At 47.2% G+C, this 11,922-nt stretch overlaps 1 protein-coding gene across 1 annotated transcript; it reads right to left on the bottom strand.

Annotated features, from left to right (window-relative positions):
- Nucleotides 1–366: 366 nt before the first annotated feature.
- Nucleotides 367–11,576, bottom strand: PATL2 (PAT1 homolog 2). Its single transcript, XM_063091842.1, has 15 exons — nt 11,561–11,576; nt 10,742–10,941; nt 10,037–10,117; nt 9,126–9,268; nt 8,550–8,630; nt 8,174–8,315; nt 4,420–4,540; nt 4,235–4,332; nt 3,960–4,013; nt 3,722–3,855; nt 3,429–3,588; nt 2,791–2,931; nt 1,864–1,961; nt 988–1,137; nt 367–581 (listed from the first exon to the last, which is right to left on the bottom strand). The coding sequence occupies exons 1-15, from the start codon at nt 11,574–11,576 to the stop codon at nt 566–568; spliced, it is 1,635 nt and encodes a 544-aa protein (XP_062947912.1). The 3' UTR covers nt 367–565.
- Nucleotides 11,577–11,922: the final 346 nt, after the last annotated feature.

The raw sequence follows: 11,922 nt of genomic DNA, 5'->3' as shown, positions 1-11,922 counted from the left end.
TTCTATCCAACCAGAGATGAAAGCTTCAAAAGATCAGGGACTTGGTGCTATTCACAGCTGTTACCCTCCTGCCTAAAACAGTGTCTGGTTCCTAAAAAGCACTGCAGTGTTTTTTGATGAACACATGACCTTATTTGTGAAAATGAAACCATTTTCTATCCCAAAGGAGATATTTATATCCAACCCTTATAGCTAAACTAGTGCTATTTTCTCTGTATAAAAGAGGCAACATTGAAGGAATTTCTGAGGTTATACTTTTGTTAGATAAAACAAGGCCTTGTCCCTTATAATAAGGACATTCTAGGAGCATTCACACATAAGATGGCCTTCATTATAGCTCCTAACTTACAAACGAGTATCAACACATCGTTCTATTCTCTTTAATTATACCATGCCTTATTTTTAGGTATCTCATTTAGATTTTTGAATAAAGAATAAGAAAATGTTTTAGGTAGGATCCTCCAATATATCAAGGCATAAGAAATGTCTTCAGACTCTCTGGATCAGACATAATTCATACAGCTGTCTGATGATTAAATTTCCCATATAGTCCCAAACAAACAGATCAGATCCAGGCAATCCTACAAAGAAAACTGGTGTTAACTGCAAATACAACTCCATTTTACAAGTATTTATACAATTTGGTTAGTATCTGGCTCTAACAGATGCTGTATTCTGAGGACAGAGATGAGCTCCATATTATTCATGCTTATATCCTAGAATAGTTGTCCCTCAAATATTTTGAATGAATAATCCTGTTTCTCAAATTCTTGACCTCAGAAGTTTAGTGCTCTAAATGATCAAGGCATCTGGGAATAAAGAGGTTTGGCTGACTGTTTACTCAGTAAATGCTAGAGTGTCTAGAACTACTTCCAAAAGCATGTTATCCTCCATGCTCATGGTTTACAAGAAAGAAGTAGGGTGGTGAGACAGAACCTAAACTGGGCTTGAATCAGGGGCTGTGACCTTGTTTCTGCCATCACTTACTCCATCCTGGCCTCCAGCTGCTGAACCAATTGTTTGTCCACGTGGTGACAGAACAGGGAAAGTAGGTTGCTGGGGAAGGCTAGAGGTTCTGCCAGAGAGGCTGTAGGCATTTGAGCTATCTCCCAGGCAATCAGAACCACCATGTTTGTCCTGGAGGACATAAATATATGTAAGTAAACATTTATATTATATTTATGCAGGAAACAGAGTCAGGGCCAGTGTTTCTTAGGGCCAGTGTTTCTTATCACTGCCACGTCACTATGCCCAGGTAGCAATTAAGAGGTAACATTTTCACGTTTGGTATGTGCCAAGCAATGCTTAGTACTTTATGTATTTTCCTTCCTGTTCAAGCTTAAGAACTCTAAGGGGTCAGTACCATGATATCTACTTTATAGATGAGGAAACAGACTATGAGGAGTGAAATAACTTGCCCCAAAGTTATATTGTTAGTAACTGACAGAACCAGAATTCAAACTTAGATCTGTCTGACTCTAAAGTTTGTTTCCTTGGGCCGACCCCGTGGCACACCCTGGAGAGTGCGGCGCTGGGAGCGCAGCCGTGCTCCCGCCGTGGGTTCGGATCCTATATAAGGATGGCCGGTGCGGCCGGTCACAAAGACAAAAATAAATAAATAAATAAAGTTTGTTTCCTTACTATGGTACATTGCCTTCCATGAGAAACCAATACTGTAGGGTACTACGGGGAGGGGGGGGGGAAGAATAGGGGGAAGAATAGCTACAACCCTCGTATTTTTCCTTTCTCTGCCCAAACTTTTCCCTAATACTTGAATATGCCACTCTGGAAATACTTCATCTGGCTCAGTCTACATACCCCAGGGGTATTGAAGTAGTATTTACAAGGCCTTTATGATCTTACCAAGCTGTATGGTCACTGTTGGGTCCCTCTGAGGAAGAATTCAGGGATACCAGCTGCTCTCCATGACTCAGCAGGGCATAGAGCAAAGATATTCCGAACTGCAAGTGAGATATATATAGCCCAGGGCAAAATGAGTTCACCCTAGGCATTCAGTGCTTCCCCAGCTCTGCTATCTTTGCAACTAATGGGTAGGTTCACATTTAGAAATGGAGTCCAAAACCCACAAGGGTAGGTTATACGTTGGCTAGCCCAAGAACTCTGACCCTTCTAAAAGAATCACTGCTCTGGACTTTCCAAAGACTGACTCTTAGAGAGCTGATTAAATGCACAATCCTAGGCTGTACCCCCAGGAATCAGTCTGAATATCAGGAATGGATCCAGGAATCTGAAGCAGGTAGTTGTGGACCCCACTTTAAGAAGCACTACTTTAAGCAAAGATCTTCAGAGTGGAGTACACAAGATATCCACTGGGATACTGGAAGACGATATCAGAACTTTCGTATCTAGAGTCATCTTTTGAAACTGTCTTATCTTTATTATGTACCTAATGTTACTACATTATTCCACGTATATGACTTATAAACATACATGGGTGGTATGGTTTGGAATTCTTTACTAAGGGGGTACACAAAAGTTTGGAGACCTTTACTCTAGAGGCTCACGCCAGCGGCAGCAGCAGAGAGCTTGGTAGAAAGCCGGTGCATAAGCCCCACCCCAGGCCTAGTGAATGACTCTTTATGGGTGGGACCAAGGAACTGGAGTTTAATAAGCTCTCCAGGTGATGCTCTGCCCACCAGAAGTTGAGAAGCACTGCAGAGGATAAGATTTGTGGAGAGATATGAACATTCCCCGTCACTTATTCCTTACCAGTGATACCACTTGGAAGCCATCTATGGAGAGAGAAAAGCCTCCTAGAAGAAGTATTACCTGATTCTGAAGCACAACAGTGACTGGCCGCTCTGAGGAGCCAGGTGGTAGCAGTGTTAGTCCCTGAAGTCCTTGGAGGAGCTCATGGAAGGTCAAGTGACTGATACATTTGCTCAGAGGTTTGAATAACATCTGTAGCACCTGTAAGAAGATCAGTAAGCACCTCTCCCAAAATCCACTACAACTTCACCTCCTCCTACCTTGCCTCCAACCCCTTCCCTTGATGATGTGCCTTTGGCACCTTCCTGATCATGTTACTGACCAGGCCTGACACCACTCATGACTCCATTGATATTGCTGAGTCCTTCGGTACACACTTGTGCTAGGATATCTTCCCCAAGAAAAGTAGACATAGAGCTCAATGCTTATCAAGGGATCCTTATCTTCTCTCAGACCTCCACAGCACACTCACACCTGTGCAACCATACACCTATTTTTCTTTCGTGCATCGTACTTGAAGATGATCCACTGCTGCTATAGTAGTTTGTTCTGTAACTTCCTCACCTGAGGGTGGTGGGGTTGGCACCACTCACTGCCCAGCACCTTCTCCGGCATCTCTGGGGGTGGGGAGTGGAGGGGAGGAAAGATCCCTAACCCATCCAGGAGACCATCTTCTTCTCCACCCAATGCCACAGTACCTGGTCAGCCATATCACTCCGGACCAGGAGGGGCAGATGGTGGGTGATAGCCAGAAGAAGGCTAACAGCCTGATCCTGGGGCAGGAAGGGGAGCAGCCGGGCCACCAAGGCTTTCCCCTTCCTCACAAAGAGCACCTGCAGGAAGCCATCTGCTGCCTGCCTACAAAGAAGAGAGTATTTTCAGAGCTCTGCACAGAGGAGAGAGCTGCATGCCAGAAAGGAGGGGCTGAAGCAAGTCCAGTGTCTCTGTTGATCCTTCCCTTCTCGGGCTGAGGCGGGCCCTCCCAACTCACTCCAGGTCGTTCTGTTCCTGGGTCTTTAAGGCCTGGAAAAGCTTCTCAGTCTGGTTGCGCTGCTGCTCAGAGTAGCAGGGCTGTGACGACCCATCCTTCTGACCCTCCTCTACCTCTAGTAACTGAAGGAACATCTGAGAATTTGAGGGTGTGAGAAGAGGAAGAAGAGGTAAGTTTGAGCGATATCCCATTCTCAAAGGTAAGTGAGGAACTCGTCCCCAAGGAACTGCCATCTCACCTTCTCAATCCGGTGTAATACCAGCAGCCTCTGACTACTTGCAGCTCCTGCATCCTAGGAGAAAAAGAGTCTCTAGCTGTCACTATCAGCCACACCACCACAGCAGCAGCCCAGGCCTCAGACTAACTAGAACTTGAGCTGGAAAGGCTCGACACAAAGTCTGATCACGGTTCTTCCTCACACTCAGGTCACAATCTGAACTCCAACATGAGAATGTCATAGACCTTTCTCCCAAACAGGAGAGAAAAAGGGTTCTGAAAAGATAATGCTCCTACCTGATCTTGAGTTCCATGGGATACAGCGTCAATAGCTCGGCGAGGGCTGAAACATGTCGATACAGCTACCTGGCCCAGAGAACCCTCAATTCGAACCACTATGTGAACAAAGGCAGGAGAGGCATGTTCCCCTCCCCTTTTCACCCTCTGCCCACTCAAAGCCAGCAGATCAGCCCTGGTCCTACCTGACTCATAAGCCTCTGCCTTCTGAATGTAAGGCGTTACCAGCTTGAGAGACTCAACCCTGTTCCTTCGTCCAAGTAGCTCTTCATCTGCCTCCTTCTTCTCTAATTTCTGATAATATTTCTGAGAGTCCATGGAAGAGGGGGGAAAAAACACACCCATACTCATCTTCTGAAATTAGAGTTAAGGTTCTCAAGTGCAACCTCTTAACACAACCCTTTTCTACAGCACTCATTCCAGAAATGATCCTGGCACCATAGGCCCTTCTAGCAGTTATTCCAAAGTATCTTATGCACCCTGGGCCCCATGCCACCTGTCTTGGAATTCCCATATGATGGAGTTTGGATGTGTTGTCCCCACCAAAACTCATGTTGGAATCTGATCCCCAATGTGGCAGTGCTGGAAGCTGTTTGAGCCGTGGGGTGGATCCATCATGAATGGATTAATGTTCTCCCTGGGTGGGGGGATTAATGAGTGAGTTCTCACTCTCTTTGTTCCCACGAGAGCTGGTTGTTTAAAAAGACCCTGGCATCTCCTCTTTTTCTCTCTCTGCTTCCACCATCTTGCAATGTGAGACCCCTAGGTCACTGTCACCACCACCAGATGGACTTTGGACTTCACAGCCCCAGAAACTGTAAGCAATAAACGTTATTTTTCTTTTTAAATCACCCAGTTCCAGGTATTTTGTTATAAGCAACACAAAATAGGCTAATACAGAAAATTGATACCAAGGAATAGGGTGTTGCTATACAGATACCTGAAAATGTGGATGCAGCTTTGGAACTGGGTAATGGGCAAAGGTTGGAGGAGTTTGGAGGACTTAGAAAAAGACAAAAAGATGAGAATGTTTGGAACATTTTAGAGATTCGTTAAATGGTTGTGACCAGAATGCTGACAGAAATGTGAACAGTAAAGACCATGCAGATGATGTCTCAGAGAGCAATGAGGAACTTATCAGGAATTGGACAAAAAATAACTCTTGCTACACCATAGCAAGGAATTTGGCCGCATTGTGTCCATGCCCTTGGACTTTGTGGAAGATGGGACTTAAGAGTTGTGAACCTGAATGTGTGGTGGAAGAAATTTCTAAGCAGCAAAGCATTAAGGAAGCTGCATGGTTACTTTTAACTGCCTACTCTTAGTTATGGTAGCAAAAGCATGATGTAAAGCCAGAATTTAAAAGGGAAGCAGAACGTAAAGATTTGGAAAATTTGCAGCCAGGCCATGAGGTAGAGAAGTGGAGAGCTGGAGAAAAATGCAAGGGTGAAGCAGATAAACTGGTTGCTAAGGACATTATCTTGGTGGTGAGGCAGCCAGATGCTAATAACCAGGACAATGAGAAGAAAGCCCTAAGGGCATTTGAGAAGTCTGGAAGGGTGCCCCACCCATTAGAGGCCTTGAGGCCTAGAATGACTGAGTTATCCCAGAGGACAGACCTGGGGCGCAGCTGCCCCTGAGAACCTGCTCCGTGCATCCCAGCTGCTCCAGCTGAAGCGGCCCCAAGTATGGTTCATGCAGCAGCCCTGGAGAATAGAGGCCTGAAACCTCGGTGGCATCCACATTGTGTTAAGTCTGTAGGCCAGCAGGACATGAGAGCAATGGAGGCAGGGCATCCTCCACCCAGATTCCAGAGGATGTATGGAAAAGCCTGGGGACCCAGGCAGAGACCTGCTACAGGGGTGGAGCCACCGCAGAGGCCATCTACTAGAGCAATGCTGAGCAGCAAAATGGGGTCGGAGCCCCCACAGAGAACCCCCACCAGGGAAATGTCTAGTAGAGCCAATGCAGTGCTGCTGTCACCAGGACCCCAGAACTGCAGGGCCACTGGTAACATGCAACACAGGCCTGGAAAAGCCACAGGCACCAGCGTGGCCCACTGGGCTGTGCCTGGCAGAGCTGTTGGAGTGAGGCTGCCTGATGCTTTGGGGGCCCAGATGGCCAGTTGTGCCCAGGATGCAGGACTTGGAGTTAAAAAAGATTATTTTGGAGTTTTAAGACATAATGTCTGCCCTGCTGGGTTTTGGACTTGTTTGGGTCCTGTTTTTCCTTTTTTCTGGCCTATTCCTCCCTTTTGGAATGGGAATGTGTACCCAATGTCTGTTCCACCATTGTATCTTGGCAGTAGATAAATTTGGTTTTGATTTTCAGGTTCACATCTGGAAGGAGTTTTGCCTTTGGTGTCCAATGAGACTTTGGACTTTAGACTTTGGACTTTTAAGTTGGTGCTGGAACAAGCTAAGACTTTTGGGACTGTTGGGATGGAATGATTATATTTTGTCTGTGAGAGTAACATAAGTTTTGGGGGGCCAGAGGTGGAATGATGGAGTTTGGATGTGTTGTCCCTGCCTAAACTCATGTTGAAATCTGATCTCCAATGTGGCAGTGCTGGAAGCTGTTTGAGCCATGGGGGCAGATCCCACATGAATGGATTAATGCTGTCCTTGGGTGGGGGATTAATGAGTGAGTTCTCGCTCTGTTTGTTCCCGTGAGAGTTGGTTGTTTAAAAAGACCCTGGCACCTCCTCTCTCTCTCACTCTCTTGCTTCCTCTCGCCATGTGATCTGCTTGTAGCTGCCCCTCCATGAGTAGAAGCAGCCTGAGGCCCATGCCAGATGCAGCTCTCCCAGAATCGTAAGCCAAATAAACCTCTTTTCCTTATAAATTACCCAGTCTGTCATAGCAACACAAAACGGACTAATACACCATACCAAGTACTTGAAAAACTAGGTACCACCACCAAATATGATGACAAGGCAGAGAGCAAAGAAGAGAGCCAGGAAGCAAGCCTGTTCCAGCATCTGCAATCTTCGTACATTCCTCATTCCCAAGTACAAACACATATGCACATCACCTATCCTCCTCCCTCCCCATTTTAATCTTGTGATCCCACCTGTGCTTTTCAAAATTAGTGTTGTCTGATGGTGTGAAGAGCATCAGCAGCTTTAAGTACACAATTAGCACTAAGTATTTGTCAATCGGCCTCAAGGCCAGTTTTATACTTGTGTGGCTTTGCTCAGCAGCCCTAACATCATCTTAAAGCATGTTGAGAAATCCTGTACTAAAATAAACCCGCTGGCTATGTACCAAACAAGGAATTGAATAAGTCCTTTGTTTAGGAGCAATGCCAAAAAGGTAAGAGTACAAAAATATTTCATTTTCAGTGATCCTGGCAGAAAGGAGGGCTTTTGAAGCTGAGTGGAAAGAAAGGAAGAAACTAACATAAATGAGAACGGGATAAAGATGTGAGACTCATGGATGTTGAGGAGAAAGTGAAAAACAGCCTAGACACCTCAAAAACGTGTGGACAAAGACTTGTCCCATGAGCAGAGAATGTAGGAAGCAGGGAAGACAAGTCACAAGGCTGCCAGCATTTTGTTCAATTCAACAAGTTGAATCCCACTATTTATAAGATCCCTATGTAAGTAGATGAATATAACAAGACATTTCTAAGATGCATGGAAGTGTGCAAAGGTGGGAAAGTATATTTCCAGGGCAGGTAAGGAAAATTCTCAAAGAATGGAGACAAACCTGAGTGTTTTTGGGCAATGTAAATAATCCCCTTTGGCTGAAATGGAGGATAGACAGGAATGAGCTTGGGATGTCAACTTCAGAAATATGACCCTGATCCTGCAGTGATTCTCGCCCACCAGAATGGACGTGGCCTCTATGAGCTGAAGAGAGGATCAGAGAGGGCCTGTGGAGTCCAGGCCTATCTAATCCTAAGGTCACACACTGGGATGAGCGCTCCGGGGCTCACCTGGTAGTAATAGTCATCCAGGCGAGGGTTCTCACTCTGCAGCTGAACCATCTGCACTTTTATCACCCAGTCCTTCTCTTTTTGGGTCATGAGGTTAGCATAAGGGTCTGGCTGCTGAGACCAAGGCTTCTTAGCTGAGGAACTTCAAGCCAGGAGGAACAACCTTTTAGACCTACACACCCCTGCCACAGTGAACTTCCCAAGGAGTGTTGAGCAGGGAGTGGAGCTCTCTGGGAAGGATGGGAGACAGTGCAGACGTGGGCAATGGTATGAGAGTCTTAACTGTGCAGGGGCTTTGGGGAAAATGCCTGGCCGTGAGGGAGTACCCTGCATGCAGAAGGACGCCCCTCAACTCTGTTCCTCATCTAGGCATTACCTTGGTGTTCGACTATGCTGCCGCTGCTTCTGCTGCAGCTGCAAGATCCGTTGGTGCTGAGGGTGCAGCTGGGTCAGATGACTGAGAAGATTTAAAAAGAAACTTGGGCTGGGTGGAAGGAAGCGCTCAGCTCCCCACCCCCTCCATTTGTTCAGCCCCAGATAAGCTCAGGCGAACATCTAGGGGAACCCTGTTTATGTGCCTCTCTGAAATCAGCCACAAGAAACATCACAGTCCTAGACCAGCAGGGCTCACGTTCCCCTTCAACATACATTTTCCTACAGTTTGACTGCAGGAAGTCTTGGCACAGTAGAAAATCTGTTAGCCTCGTGGTCAGGAGTTCTGACTCCTAGTCTCAGTTCGGTCATGCTGGCTGACCTCAAATTTTTAATCACCCTGGGGCTCCATCATTTCCTCATCCCTGAGGGAAAAGGAATTGAACTATAACTTAGACTTCTATTAGTAAGTTTCCGTTAAGTATTTTTCTGTGGCAACTGGTGGAGTGGCCCCTACCCCTCCTCAGCCAGCACCTCCTGAGCATCCTGACACTGAGTCCCCAGCACCCTGAACTGGTACCTGAACCCAGGGGGCCACGAGGTCGGCAGACTGCAGGAGAGAAATGGGTCTGGCGAGGACAGTTGAGATCCAAAGTGTCGTACTGGAGAGCTGGCGCTGGGAAGCGTAGACCAGAAAGGGATTGGCGACAGGTAGTCCAGGGTCTGAGAAAGGAATTAAGAGATCTGAGAGAAGGCCATCTCCACCAAGAGAATGCTGTGCTTGCTGCTAAGGCTCAGTTTCTTTCCTGCCTCTATATTCTCACCTGCCTTTTCCCTCATGAACTTCGCCCAACATTTTGCTATCTTGGGGGTCTCTCGAGCCAGCAATGAGGGCACCAGAGTAATTCCTGCCTTGTTTCAAAAGGGTTTGTCACCTCCTAGGAAGCAGCTTCCCTGACATTGTGGGGGCTGGTGCTTTTGCAATGCCTCTTGCTCTCTTCTCTGACAGTCTTCTCTCAGGCTTTTATGTCTTCAGCCACTGGAGAAGAACTCATCTGTCTCTTTTCTACTCACCCGAAGCCCTCCTCAGAGCTATAATTCCCTTCTAGTTCTCCCTGTAGAATTTTGTGCTCCTCAAACTGCTACTCCAGGCCACGTGCCCATTACACAGTTAATTGAAGGGCAAGAACTCTTTCCAGCCCTAAGCTCAGAGCTGCTCATCTTTGTAAGGGAGGAATAGGGATCTGGGTGTCTTTTTTCATATGAATGGCCCTTTGTCCCAGTACCACTTATTAAGGTATCTGTCCATACCCCTGACTGGGCACACCACCTCTGCCATTTATCATGCTCCCCTATGATAAGGCAGCTCCCTCATACCCTCACTTTGGGTGTTTTATCTCCAGAGCAGGGCCAATAGTAGATTGGACATAATGGGTGGAATCCACCTTAGCAACCGGTCACCTCACAGGATGGAGACTGGAGCGGACTCACCTGCCACAGGAAGTGCAAGGGAGCGGGTGACATCCCTGACGCACCAGGGGTCTTGACTCCAGGGGAGCTGGGCAGACCTCTCTGGAACAGAAGATAGAAAAACCCAGGCTCAAATGGGCCCCTATGGTGTCTTTCACATTCACCTGTGTCCATGGGGAAAAGGGATGGGGCAGCAAGACCAGCCATTTCAACACCAGAACAGTAGCAGCTTGGCCTTCTCTGATATTCAAAGTCAATTGGGCCAAGATCCCTCTCCTTCCCGAGAGGAAGTAAGACTAGTATCTTAGGAGGAGGTTGAAGGAGGGTCTGAGTCACCTCATTTTTACATGGGAGTCCTTGTCTCTCTCTCTCTACTCCTTGTAGGAATCCAAGGGAATATCAGGAATGAACTGCTGAGACACAGGGGCCCAGGATCAGGCAAAGACAACTCACCTTCAGCATCAGTATCAGGACCACCACCTATAGGTGATGCACAGCCCTACTAGGACCTGGTTTTAAGGTGAAGACAGCATCAGAAACTAAGTGGGAGATAGGAGCAAAGAGGGAAGGTAAGAGTCCCTACTTTGAATTAAAACCTGAAATAGAAAGTGTTAATACAGATCCTATCTTACAAAGGGGTGAAGAAAAGGAGAAAGATGTTTAGTGATAGTCCATGAGCACGGAAAGTTCAGGACTACCCTCTCCCATTCCCTTCTGCCATGGTACCTGGGTGTTATGGACAGTGCTGAGTACAGCTGGATCCCCAAGATCATTCTCTTCCTCCTCTGGGTCTGGGGCCAGATCTGAATCTGTGTCCAGATCCTCATCCTCCTCCTTCTCCTCTGCCTCTTCATTCTCTTTCTCCAATTGGGAAGCAGACACCAGGTCTTCTGCAGGAGCTGAGAGGCCACAGGACTTGCCTGGCCCTTGGTTTAAGTGTGGGCCTGAGGAGGAAGTAAGATGGGGGCTCAGGTGTGAGGAGTCTCATCTAGAGAGGCTGCTTCTCAGAAGCACTTCTGTTCACAAGCCATCTCCAGCACAACCTTCCAGCACTTCCTGTTCTATGGGTGGGACTCAGCCTCCCCACCCCAGGGTGCCCCAAACCATCTGCCACTAAAGCAGAGCCTGGCAGGTGCCCAAAACCTTCGCTTTCCACATCCCTTTTCAGTTTCCTCTTTAGGTATCAGCACAGACTTCTCCACCTACTCTACCCAACAGCCCTTTCTGTTGCCTCTTTAATTGAACAAGTTCCAGCTGCCCTGACTCACTGCAATTTAACCCTACTGTGTGCCAGATACTTTACATGTATATATTCATGTAACAGTCATATGAAGCTGTCAAGGCTGTTGATAATTTTACCGTATAGGGTAGGAAAATAAGGCCCAGAAAAGTTATCTCAGTCACCCAGTGTGATGTAGCTGGCAAGTGAAACAGTTTGGAATCATTTCCAGTGATTCTGTCCACCTAAGCCCATGTCTGAAGCAGACCAAGAAGCCTCCCACCCCTGAGCTTTTTATCTAGACACTGCAGTCCACTTGGTGATACCTTCAAGGCATTTCATCGTGGCAGGCTGGTGGACTTCCTCCATGGCTGTGTCCTCCTGTGAGAGGGCACTGTCAGCCTCAGGAAGAGGCTGGGGTAGGGAAAAGACCCAGAGACACCCTCCTCCTCAGTAAGGATGGATGGCACCCTAAAACAGCCATGGTCTCCTCCCAGAAAGGTGGTCAGAGAGTTATTAACCCAAAGTCTCAAGGAATGAGACCCTGGGCTCTCAGACTGTTATAACCTCCCACTCTCCCACCTCACCAGCCAGCTCTAGGGAGCTGCTCTGCAAAGGAAATAAGGGACAGGGCTAGGAGTTGGAAGAAAAGCACTTCCTACATGGATAGTACCAGCCACCGTCTGCA

This window comes from Cynocephalus volans, chromosome 3, assembly GCF_027409185.1.
Source record: "Cynocephalus volans isolate mCynVol1 chromosome 3, mCynVol1.pri, whole genome shotgun sequence".
Taxonomy (NCBI): Eukaryota; Metazoa; Chordata; class Mammalia; order Dermoptera; family Cynocephalidae; genus Cynocephalus; species Cynocephalus volans.
The sequence above is the reverse complement of the archived record's forward strand: the minus strand, read 5'-3'. Positions and strand labels throughout refer to the sequence as shown.